Source organism: Anopheles funestus, chromosome 2RL, assembly GCF_943734845.2.
Source record: "Anopheles funestus chromosome 2RL, idAnoFuneDA-416_04, whole genome shotgun sequence".
NCBI classification, from domain to species: domain Eukaryota; kingdom Metazoa; phylum Arthropoda; class Insecta; order Diptera; family Culicidae; genus Anopheles; species Anopheles funestus.
In genome coordinates, this window is record NC_064598.1 from 9,269,060 (window position 1) to 9,282,454 (window position 13,395).

At 38.0% G+C, this 13,395-nt stretch overlaps 1 protein-coding gene across 2 annotated transcripts; it reads right to left on the bottom strand.

Moving 5' to 3' along the window:
- Positions 1-5,336: 5,336 nt before the first annotated feature.
- LOC125764742 (uncharacterized) lies at positions 5,337-10,885 on the bottom strand. Of its 2 annotated transcripts, none has more exons than XM_049429307.1 (5): positions 10,357-10,885; positions 8,720-9,007; positions 6,715-7,146; positions 6,242-6,607; positions 5,337-6,124 (listed from the first exon to the last, which is right to left on the bottom strand). In XM_049429307.1, exons 2-5 carry the CDS (start codon positions 8,805-8,807, stop codon positions 6,027-6,029), a joined length of 984 nt encoding a protein of 327 aa, XP_049285264.1. In that variant the 5' UTR covers positions 8,808-9,007; positions 10,357-10,885; the 3' UTR covers positions 5,337-6,026. The 2 variants fall into 2 exon arrangements, with proteins under 2 accessions (XP_049285264.1, XP_049285265.1); XM_049429308.1 differs by having other exon boundaries at positions 10,321-10,885.
- Positions 10,886-13,395: the final 2,510 nt, after the last annotated feature.

The following is a 13,395-nucleotide window of genomic DNA, read 5'->3' on the forward strand; positions in this document are numbered from 1 at the left end:
TTTTTTCGTAATCCATAGGAAAATGATGTTATGTGTGGCAAACAACACGCTACGAATAGGCACAGCATCGATTGTTAGTAGCGAGTTTGACTACTTTACGTCGTTAATTTATTTGTATCGATAATGACAGTTCCATCCCATTGCATTTGTAAAGCAGTCAACGCACATATCAATGCGGAATCAATTGAGCGTACTACAAGCCACGTCTGTCAACGGGCGATAGAAAATTGAGTTCGATTGCTTCTATTTAATTAAACATTTTTATTGCTCCCAACACCGTTGATCAATTCGTTGCCAAAAAGACTCACCTTACTGTATAGTTTGTTCGACTGGATTAGTGTGGTCATTTCACTCGGTTGGTAGCGAAAATTTGCAAAATGGGGTGCATACAACAACAAAAAAATCGATCAGCCCGATGGAGGTTATTCAATTTAACAGGAAACAAGCTTTTTGTGTCACGCACGCCATTGACCATGTTTTCACATTCCGCTGGGCTTTTGCTTGTTTGAGATCGCGCTTGTTGGGAGTGTGCGAGTGCAGGCCAAACACACACACGCATGTTTGAACTGTGCACCGTGCACAAATATTCAACCATAAGTGGATTTGAATGGGATTCGAAGGAAGGAATGGGTGTAAAGCCCTCAATATAGCGAGGAGACAAAGTGTGCTTAATGGTTGGAGTATTAAAATGTCCATTGATGCGTAGTTGTATGCGTTTGTGCTTTTTTTTTTTGGTCTCGTTTTTGTATTTGTGTCTAAAGTGCTTCAAACACATTCCACACTGGGTGTGGGTGCGTAAAAGGATAACGATGCATGATATAACGTACTAATAGAGTTTTGGTAACGGTAGGCACCCATTGGATAATGCTGCTTAAATTTAATCACGTGTTAATTGTCTCTGTCACGTTGCAGTTTAAGCTGCAAAACCTATTTTAATGTACCAAATAAAATTACACATTGCCTTTAGTGTAGATAGAGAATTTTTTTTGTGCCTAGCGATTAATTAAATGTACAATTAAATATGTACAAAACTGTTTAGAATTAAACATATTAAAAAGTCCTTCATACTTCTTTTGTTACATGATCGGAAAAAACTTAAATCAACATATTTTTATATAAAAATATAATACTTCTTCAAATCGTATAGTATTGACAATTTATGCAATAACTCGCCATAATGTGAATACATCTCACGAGTAAAAAAGAAACTTTTATATAAGTGCAACTCCTCACTTGTTGGGTTCCAAAACTGTCCATCTAAGCGTTCCTTACCCACAGCGAAAATGGAAGAAAATATCTTCAAATTTCCCAACCAATGGTCTAGCAATTATTTACTTGTACCTTCGGTATTGTGGAAGCAAAAACCCATTGCTCAATTTATGGTCGTACAAAAGCAAGAAAACAAATGTAAGGGAAAGTAAAGAAAACTAAATGAAAACCTCAAAGGAAACTCAAGTGAGATATAGATTTTACCAGTACCAAGAAGCCAAAAGTTCACAAGAGGTTACCCAAAATCCACTAGACTAGAGCGATGGAATAAGTTGTGCAAAAACGGGTCACGGGAAGAGTTTACCGAAATCGTGATGTGTGCCTAGGTTGGGTTTTTCGTGTTGTTTTTCTCCAAGCAGAGCAAAAAAAACGACTGAACTATTTCGAGAACATCTTCATATCGTTCGGTTGAACTTTTCCCCACACCCGGAGGCTTTGTTAGGATCAAGGTTGGTATGTGTTTATGAACGGTAGTGTTACGATTTCGAGCGATTTCGGAAAGTGGGCGTCATAGTAATGGTACGGGATGGCACGAGGTTGCAATAAAGTTTCGTAAAAAGAGAAAGTTTCCTCTTCAGCGATAAGTAGTTTGCACACGATAAGCATTTGCAGTACTGGGTTCATTTTTATGGATGTTGGTAAGTTGAAGTGCAGTGGAAAATCGCTATCGCACGATGTTGTTGAGGTACGGAAAGAATAGCTCGTTGAAAGTTGTACTCGAGAACTATCCATCTATTTGCATTTCATATCATTCAACAATAAGCTCTAAAGATGTAATAGATAGGAATTAATGGTTAAAAATGCATTAAAACTTTAATGCATTCAATGATGTAGAAAGATTTATTGAGAAATTTACTCTTTTGTCGATATGATTGGTTGAGAAGTTTCCTCTTTTGGCGATAGGATTTGTTTAAAAAAAATGAGAAAAAGAGTTTCATTGAGCAACTATAACACTAGGTATAACTTATCAATACTAGCATAATAATCATCTCAATGGAAAACAAATAGATTTGTCACAAACGTGGTGCTATATTTTGACCAAAGAAGAAATTGTTTCCAAGCCGAGTTTGCCTTACTCTTATGAACGGATGAAGGTTTTTTCCCGAGTGAAATGTCTACAAGGCAGAAAATCAGGTACACATGATGCATGCGTCAGCAAAATGAAATTGATGTTTGGGCATAGATTTTCATTTTTTGTTACTTTCTGCTGAATCGCACCAATACCCGAACGACTGGTGCCCGGCCAGCGATAGAGCCGCAGTACAGCCATGTGCGATCAACATTTTCTATGCGGCACTTTCACGTACTTGCACCGGTTAAAAGCGCACACCGTACTTGCACGTGCCAGATGCACTTTTGTGTCACCACAGGACAGCGATGCCAAAAGGAAGGTGCAGCTTTTTTTCCCCTTCGATCACAAGCATCCGAAAGACAAAACAGAGACTTTACTGCCCTCTGCTAGACACAAAGAAGCTAAACTCCGTTGCATCACGGACCATACCGTAATCTGTTGTCACATAATTCTTATGCTGGGAATAGGATAGCTCAAGCCAGCAGCTTCAGAGTATTGAGCAAAGAACGGGCAGAACACTTTATTGAGGTAAGCGAACAAACAGACGAGAGCTTTTGCGTTTTGTGCAGCTTTCCGACACGAAGCATTCGCAGCGGAAACTATTTAAAAAGTATAATGTTGAATAGAGAAGAAAAAGAAATAGCAAACGAGTTTACGTCTTACTTGAATTCTTGCTCTTTTCTCCGCTTCTTTTGTAAACATCTTCACGGGAAAAAAGAAGTTTTTCCAAAGCGATTTTCAATCGAATCCCGAGGGCAAATAAGTATTCTTTTGGTTTGTGGTTTTCTTATTGCGTTCAGTTTACTGTTTAAACCTCCGTTTGTTTGTCTATTTGGTTTAAGCTTTGAGAAAATATGACTGCAACGAGTTGAATTGCTCATGCCATTGAGGGAAATTGTAGAACGAAAGAAAAACACGTAAGTATTTGTTTTCGGAAATTTAATTTTAAAACCAGTAAAGTATACACTTTCACTACCATAAAATAAATTCTTTTTAAACTAATATTATATTCAAAGAAAACAAATTATTAAGTTTAATAAAAGATATTTCCATAAAGCAATATGGTGTTAAAGTTATTCCATATTTGGGCAACTACGTCTTCGTTTTGTGGAAGCAACGTAATTGTATTGTATTGTTACTATTTAAACAATCATCCATAAGTTTCGCATAAGTTTTAGAAACTTTAACTTGTTGGTGAATAAACAGGGCTTTAAGTTCAGAGAAACCTCATAAAAGCTAATCAAAAACGCTACTTTTGCCATTCCGTAATACTGCGCGTATGCTTCAAAATAACATTAATCCAATCCATTCCCCTTTCCGCTTAATTCCTGGTAAATGTTAAGCAATTAAACACCCAACGATCCATAAACAATTCAACACACTGCCGCTACGGTCCCAAAACTAGAAGAAGTATGGATCTTGGCGTACGTTGCTGAGGAGAACATCGCCCAGGATTCCGATACGAATGATTCTATGTTGCTTCTAGTTCATTAAAATTGCTTACACCATAGCTGGAACATAGCGACGAAGATGTTTACGGTGTCGTGTATCATCGCACGGAATGAGAATATGGTTGGGTGAAACCAAATTCCAATTTACCGCGTGATGATATGCTCAACAAGCGAATCAATCCATCCAGCGTCTGTTAAGGAATCGTGCTACATTTATCCCCTTTCGCTATGTTCAAGCATGCTTTACATATTGCATTAGGTTTTAATTATGAAGCAAATTTAATGAAACCTGTTATGGAGGTAGTGGTGAAGGTTTTCGCAACACTAGAATTATATTTACAATATTTCTGTTTAGTTATTATAACTGAAACATTACATGTAGTCAATGTAACAAGCAGAGTAATTTAACTATTAAACATTCAACAACAATTGTCGTCAGTTGCCTAAGTACCAAATTCGGGTCAACCTTAAGCTAATACGTATAGATGATCGAAGAGGACATAGAGAGGTTTAAAGGAGTCCAAAGGCACTCTATTGTTGCTTAATCACAGCTAATAATATTTGAAAACACTTTACGATAAATTTAATAAAGGTTTCGAAAACACAATTTATTTTTTCCCAACGTCTTACATTTGATTAAGTGATTTACTACATCATGCTGTTAAAACATTGCGATAGAAAAACAATTAAATTACTCTGAAATAACACAGATTTCCATAATTATGTATCTGGTATGCAGTGTTGACGTACAACTCGCTTCTTTTTGTGCGCTATTTCAATTAGCTCATGTTTAAATCACGCATGTTTGGTCGTTGAATCTGAACCACATAACACTGGAAAGCTTAATATTTGTTGATTCAATGCAGACTATCACAGCTAATAGACGGTACCGGGTATCAAATATCCACCGCAGCAAGAATGCAATATCGGGGCACAGATTTATCATGCTGCTATTTGAGCCATAATGTACTTACCCGTATCTTCGGAGCACATAACGTCTGCAGAAGCATGCGAATCAAGTGTAGTGCCGTTAGGGTAAGAAGACAAAGCAAGGATAAGCTCGGGGGCACACGAACACACGGCATAAATGCAATAACGAGGTTTTCCTCCAGTACGAGAAATGCCAATGCAAGTGTAGGTAAGGTTAATGTGCGGGAAACGTTTTACAACTGCTAGAACAGCAAGCTTAAGGAAATCAGTGAAGAATGGATTGTACAAACAAAGACGGTACACGTGGATCAATGTGCACGAAAGCATATGAAAGTACGTGATTGATACAGGCTGGATTAACAAAACATGTAATGCTTCATTTTAGGAGCAGCACATTACTCTTACGGAATGATTCGATCAACATCAAGATTTTGCATGAAAGCTGAATGTTTCATTTTTTAAAATAAAAGCGAAAAAATAGTTATCAATTAGCTAAATTGAAATTTAGTTTATTCAGTTCAAAGAAAGAAACAAAGGTTTGACATAGAGTATACAACGGTAATAATTGAAGGAGGTGATATTAAACACACAGAAAATGTATGAGCCTCACATCGTACTCAATATACATGGCTTTATTTTTCCATAAACAAGTTTATTCATTTCATCTTGTTAGTTTTTTTTTTCATTTGTTGCGAAAATGGAAAATCTGATATTGATTTTCTTCGCGATTACTTGTGCCGTCATCATCAGCGACCACTTACTATTTTGAATTGTTTTGTTCTACTGTATTCTATCTGAACATTATGTAGATTATTGTTCCGCTTACGGCTGCCGGTTTTTTTTCGGTTGATTTGATTGCACCACAATAGTGTGAAACGAGATCTACGTACTATACGTGCAAACAAACGCTCTTCTCAGCTCATATCTTCGATATCCCTTAAGCTTTGGTAGTACTTTGCAGTACTTTCACAATAGTCAACTCATAAGTTTCAAACAAGTTATTTACAAAGTTGTTTCGATATAGATTGTTTAACACAGCATTCGGATGTCGGGAAAACTTTTAGAACGATCCCTCGGAAACGGTAGGGTATAACGTTTTTCTTTTTAATGTTTCGTTACAATAAGCTCTTGTGAAAGATTTTGCCATTTTTTAGTTCCTCACTTTACTAATCGTTTCTAACAGGGATTTGCTGTGAGTGTTGCTGATGGGTTTACAGTTTACAGTAAATTAAAGTTGCGCTAGTTATCACTAATTATGATTTTAATGTACACAGTTGCTTTGCTCAGTAACACAAATCTTTCTTTTACGCTACTCGTGGGAGTAGCGTGCTTTGTAGGTAAAGTAACAAACTTACTAATACGATACAAATATTCCAGCTTTGAACGTTACCGGAACTTTTCACTGGAAGAAAATAAAACAATGGGAAAGTTAAAATATTAATCAAATTATTCAGCTCTAGCTTTTCTGTTCAGTTATTAAAATGTTAATTGTTAGCAACGGTAGCAAAATAGAACTCACCCAAAAGCATGGCAACACGATTGTCGATGGTTGGTTGCTCCCACTGGACGATGCTCTCCTGTCCACCGCGCCATAAGACGGGCGATAAGCTTGCCATACACTTGATCCGTATCGTACCATCGATGTAGTGCCGATTGTTGACGACTATACTCAAGCCAAGAAAGGTAGTTATCAACCCATGTTGATTTTGAAACGAAGGATAGTGAATAATGTTGTTAGGATCTGTAACGAGCACATCGTTCAGGTACCATTGGAGATTTGAAGCCGGATATGAGCGACCAGACGTACAGTTTAACTCCATCGTTTCCCCGTTGTGGTAACTTTTTCGCTCACTTTCGCTTATGTGTGGACCATCCTTTGGAAGAACTGGTAAACAGTAGGATTCAGAGCAAAAGAAAACAAAACAAGGAAAATAATATAAAAGTCGTTATTAAAACGAAACTGAAACAACTCAATTCTAAACAGTCACTCACTTATCACATCCATTCGACCTTCGCCTTGCACCGAATCGAAGTTGGGCGCTTCCGCCGAGATCTCACATCGATAGACGCCGGAAGATTTAAGTGTTAACCTTCGCAGCAACACCTTCGTACCATCCGAATGGTTGGGATCGACCGCGATGCCCTCGATTTTGTAACTCTTAATCGGTTGCGGAGCAGACGGCACGTACCGATAGAACTCCTCGTTGTCTTTGTACCATTTGATGGAGTAGAGCCTTTCCTCCTCGTCGAACCGTTCACTGAGATAGTCGTTCTGATAGGCATGATGTCGTCGATTAGTGCCATCTAGTGAACTGTGCCCTTTACGTTGACCGTTAAGCTCGTAGTGACATTCGAGAAGGGCTGACTCGAGGCGATGCTTGTACGGTGGTATTCGTACCGATTTGAGTTTGAGACCGAGAGATGCTGTAAAATACAACATGTCTTCTTCAATCTTATCTAACACGTATACAATTACTCAACATACAATTTAACAAAATTAATAAAATGAAGATCGAATAACTAGTTGCAACGTTAGATTCAGGTAAATGTGTTTAAAATAAAAAAAATTGGCATATCTGAAGCATTCTTCGTAGGAAAGACGGGCTATCCAATTACAGGTGTGAAAAAGTGAAAGAAAATTCTACTTCGCATCCATCGCAGATCTACGATGTCATCTTACTTCTAGGGAGAGGCCATGAATGAATGCCTGAATGAAGCCTAATTTTGGTCATAAAGGAGGCTAAAACTGAAAACCGAGACAAAGTGGCCCCATTGTTCCTCCTGAGTGTCAAGGCAATCAGACAAATCGTGAAAGAATGGTTGGAGATGTTGTACATTGATTACTTTTATTTATAAGTGTTAGTCTAGGTCATCTGCATCTAAGCGACAATCACCTAGAACGAGTAGTGAATGTCTTTTTGACGAAGCGCAACGACTTCGGCTTACGGATGACCCGTCCACTTTACGTCATCAACCAAGAAGCATCGACGACTCCTCAAGGTTTTTGAGGAAGGTTATTATGTGATTAGCAAAAATGAATCTGTTCCTTCCTTCACGACGTGTGGTGATTTTTGATATGGGCAGAAAGTGTCTTCACGATGTCAATACTTTTATCAGAAATTATTTTGCCCATCAAATAATAATACCATAAATATCACTGCAAAATAGACGAACAACTAACATGTTACCTTCTAATCTAATGAAACTGACCAAACAATGTAATGCCCTTCATAGATATCAATAGAACCACTATAGCCGAACCTCGTAGGCAGCATTGTTTTTTTTTCAATAAAATGATTTCTAAACGAAAGGTAAAGTGTCAAAAACTGAAATTTATAATTTGAGTGGCCTTTGCTTAGGTTCTGGCCAGTTGGAGTAAAGTTCGAAATCAGTCAAACCATTAATTCATATGACAAATGTGTCTTTCACATCTTGAAAATTCAGTCAACATTTTGAAGAAGTATACCCTCTTAACTTTATACAAGACAAAAACAACTCATGACTAACAAAAATAAAACAAAAAGCTTTTTCTTACAGAAAAGAAAATTTTAAGGCAAGCTTTAACAGAGTATCGTATGCCATCTGCCAGCCCTAGTATCAAACACCAGACACCAAATGCCCAATTAAGGTAAAATGTGTCATGTGAGCGGTCAAGCTCAAAAAGAGCCAAGGGATGAAACATTTGAAAAAAGGGACACCAGATAAACTTTGCTAGCAGGGACATTCGCTCGTTCGTCTTTGGGGACACCTTTTGAATGGTGACAGTTTTTTGAGCAGCAGATAAAAAGTTCAAATGGCTAAAGTGAACGGAAACGCTCTTACGGATACCCATTCTAAGCACCCTCCAGTGTCACAACCATCCCATAGGATCGAAGTAAAACGATGAGCATCCTCGATGGAGCAGAACGGACTCACAGGCCAATGAACGACGGTGGATAAGGATTAGAAAGAATAGGATTGAAGGGAGGGAAAAAAACAGATCGAAAAATGACATTACCTGAAATCGAGAGGATTCCAAGGAGGAGTCCGATCCAACTGTTCAACATCAGCAGCATTGTATCCGTTTCCTGTTGCGATTCGAACATCAATTTAGCTCGCTTTCAATTTTCATCAACTTTCTTCGCGTCACTTCGATACATAGCACTTCAATATTTCACTATGTCACTTTGGGTGACATTTTTCGGTTTTTTTATTTTATCTTTGTCAAATATGCACTGGTTGGCTGTTTTTTGCTCGTAATCACTTCAACGTTTATGCGTTTATTAGATGCACAACGTATTTATACCTGGAAGGTTTAATTAATTTCGGATTAAAATTAATTTCCAATTATAGAAATAATTTTCCTTGAATTAAGTTCTTATATCGTTATAAAATTAAATGACGAGATTTCAATTATGAAGTCAGTAGTAGACACAGAAGTTTTATCACAAGATTTACTTTTCATATTATACCTACAAAATCAAAACCAGCTAAAATTATTCCAAAATTTATTTTAATAAAATACACTAGCATTCTCACCAAACTTAAAGCATGAAAGGAACGCGATATTTCACAAATAAAGCCCTAAACACATCGTTTACTTTACGAAACACTTGGTTTGGAGTAGAAACACACACGTCAACAATTCCGCCACGATAAATGCGCGCACGATACCCGTTTTGTTTACACGCATACATTCCATATTCTAGCATTGTGTATATGTGAACAAGGGTATTGACTCAGGTTCAAACAAAGACCAATTGTCTTTGTTTTGCATATGGAGCAAAAGCAGCGATTACCAACGCAAGCGAGAACTGTGTCAAATGGATTATCATTTCGAAGAAGAATGACTATCACACGATGCCTTTTATGAGGTCTGTAGCATCCCGGCCTTTTCAAACGCTATGATGATGAAGAAGTGGAACTCATCGCCGTGCGTCAGACGATGCCGGTTGCCAACGCATGAGTTGAGCAGCGTGTCACTGAACTAAGTCCCCGGCTGTCATCATGGTTACCAGTTCCCATGCTCACGTAGTATTGAAGCACCTACGTTCGTTTGATTTTAATTATTGTTCCTTCAATCCCCAATAATGCTCGATGCCAGGAACGGGAAACTCCGACGAGGGAAAATTGTTTCCTTTCCTGCTGAATTGTCAACACACGTGAAACGGAAAATCCTTGAGTGTACGAAAGAAGGCTCCTTGCTTTTGCTTCTGCATAATCAATTGAAAGTGCACTGCTGACCTTTCGCCTGGCCAGGTCATGATTGTGAGTGTTGGCTAATTAGAATCACAACCGCACCATTGCACACAAACAGTAGAATCGTTCTGAGGCATCAAGCTAGAAGCACTTTTCCCGTTGTTGGCTTTGTGGTTTTCGAACTATTTCTTCATTTTCCTTTCGATCGCACTGATTCACTAAGAGCATTTTCACATGAGTTTCACCTCACCGAGTTGAGTTTTGTACATCCAGTCTCACAATCGGTTGCCGGCAGAAAGAAAACTCATATTTTTCCACAGTCGCAATAAGCCTTTTTAACGAGAACCTTACTCGACAGCAATGATTTACTGGCATTACTGAGTTAGCACTGCAGTGCTGCTAAATCGGCACCACACTTACATCACTATGCGGTCATTTGTCATAAACAGGACCTACTTTATGTTACACAGGAACCTTCCGAGCAGGCACCACGAATCACGCATGGGGAGGTAAGCAAGCGATCAACATGCCGTGGGACGATATTTCTGAGAAGTCGCGAGCGTTCGAGCACAATCCAGCACATGTCCTTTCTGCACCACGGATCAGACAAAACTGACGAATGAAATATGAATGACTCAGATTTCCCGGACTGCGTACACACGAGGCACTCACGCAGCCATCGATGTTGCACTCGGCCCTTCGGTTCGTGTCGTGATGTTTTCGGTGTTTGGCACTTCGCAAAATCACGAAATAGGAGAATAATTCCTCTCTACCGTCAATGGAAACATGAGCGGTGAAGTTCTCAACATATTAGCGACAGGATCATTGCTCTTCTCTTTGTGGAGTCACTCAATGCATCGATGGAAAATGCAGCATTTGTTTTGGTTTGGAAAGAAGCATTGTTTGGAGGTGTTGACATTCACAAAAATAAAATCGCAATACGATTAACAAATTTAAATTACATTTGTTTAATACATAGAATCCGCGTATTTCGTAGTTCTTTCATCAGTTGAGAAATCAAGGTCTGTTACTCTAGCGTTCCAAAAATTGTTAATATTTGTAGATATAGAAGGTCTTTCAGTTTTTATCAAATTCACCCTTTAATCCATGTCACTATTTCCCTTCATTGCACATATCAATTATGCGTGTGTGATGTTCGATACCCGACATCGTAATGTGCAAAACTCACACTGTCTATTCCCGAAAGGCCGCTGGATTTTAGTCGCAGCGAAAGTCCATTATCACGGAACTGCAAGGATGCATTGCTTCCTTTCGATAAACGCATTTGTGCGATGTGATAGAATATTGTAATGGCCCCAAATGAACAACTCAATGGACCGTTAAATACTGTAAATACGGATCCTATTTTCCACAGCGCGACAACGATCGTGGTGAACCATGAGGTTGAGCATGAATGAAGTTCGTACAAATTCATAATTTTGCTCGAACGTTGGCTCATGAACGGTGCATCCTGTATCATATGTGGTGCCATCCCAATGGGTTGTTAAAATGTGGCAACAATATCAAACATAGCTTTGTCCCTACAGATAGCGACAATCCATGACAGTGGATGATGTTCGGAAAATTATATTTTGGGCTTCACTATTTCGCCTAAACTGAGATCCAAACAAATTCAATAGCAGGCTGAATGTTGCTGTCGAGGTAACTACGTTCGATAGTAATAATAAGGCACATGCCACAGTAGAACAGTAGATACAACAATGATTTCGATAAGTAAGGAAAACTGTTCTATTGGGAGCTGTAAATTGTGGTTTCGTTAAACAGGACGTATAACTAGCGCAAAACACAACGATAAGTGATTTTTCGATGCTTTTTAATTGCGTTGCTTTAAATATTACACAAGAATTACATTGTGATAAATTTATCTGCCACAAATCATAGCTTTATGCGTATACTACATTATACAATGAAATATAACATTACAGATGTAGCAAGGTAGACAACGTCACATTTCATGGCACATGGTGCTGAAATCAACGCTCCCATTAATTTTGATTCATGCCGTAAATTCATCAAGTCGTGTACATATGTTGCGGTGTCAATTAACTGCCTGTGCTTGGAGTTATATGAATACAGATTTTGATTGAATTATTACTCTGAAGAAAATCGTCTGTTTGTGGCATGTGAAATTTTACATTAAAGAAGTTGTTCGATTTTTTTTTGTACTAAAATAGGCAACAGGCTTATTGGTTTATTTATCTGTTTTGGTACGACATTACTGCTTAGTCACATAAGCTTAATTTTTCTTTTCTGCACAAAATCACGACGGTACTTACTGAAGGTTCTGATGATATTCGGCAACATCTCGATGGATTTCACGATTACGATGTGATGGGTTTTGCTGCCAAAGCTGAGGCCAGCAGCTAACACACCAAAGCGCGAAGCAGAATGATTAATGGTTTGTTTGCACGATTCCATGAATTGTTGTGTCACATATGCTAAGCAACGTTCATGTTGGTTCAAACCTAGAACAGAACTGTCTCATCGACTACCTGTGACGTTTGAGCTGTGTCGTGGATTTATTTGCACACGATGGAAAGAGCAACAACACAAAATATGATTGGATTTTACGCGCACTACCTAGCTCTCATTCAATCATTACCATGTTAATAATCAAGGTGTTTTTAAATCGTTTTCCAACCATTTTCGTGTCTGATAGGAGCTGAATAATGAGGACGTGTCAAAACCATAATCAATCAAAGTGATGAGATTTTCCGTCTGACAAACAAACGACGCTTAAATCTTTGAACACTCAATAGTTCGAGCGAGGCCGCAGCTGACAAAAACCACATTGTATATCTAACAGAGGAGTACAGCTTACGCCAGATGATGATATTAAGTCAGAGAACTTGGTTTCGGTTGAGGAAAATTGATTGGGTCTTTGGAATAATTTAAAAATATTCGTAGATATATTCTTTCTAAGATATGCCTGTAACATCTTTTACACATATCAACTGTAAAAATGATAATACATTTAAAAATAAATGTTATAGTAAAGGCTTTAAATATAGCAATAAATCATGTTTTTCTTACGCATAGCATGTTTAATACAGAATTTCAAGGAACACACATTAGTTTAATTGTAATTAATTACTCCATACACTATGATATATCCTTATCCACATTAAACAATTCTTGCGCTCAATAGCATTAAGCAGCTAAAGAGTATGAGTTGAATTGTTCATTCGTTCCGGGACATGGAAGCTGTAATTGAATAATTAGATATCGTGTAATGGCGACATTACCAATGTACGTCTAGAAGGCTACCTCTAGTGTTGTTTTGTATGATCATGCGTGACATTTCTGTTTTTGATTTAATTAAGAAAACTCCATATATTTCATTTGTTACATTATTAATTAAACAAATTGATGTAATGTGCTTCGCTTCATGGCTTTGAGTGACCTTGCTCAGATATACAGTTATGGCCTTTTTAGCACTTTAGCACAATATGTACAGCCGGTAGCGAAAGAGCT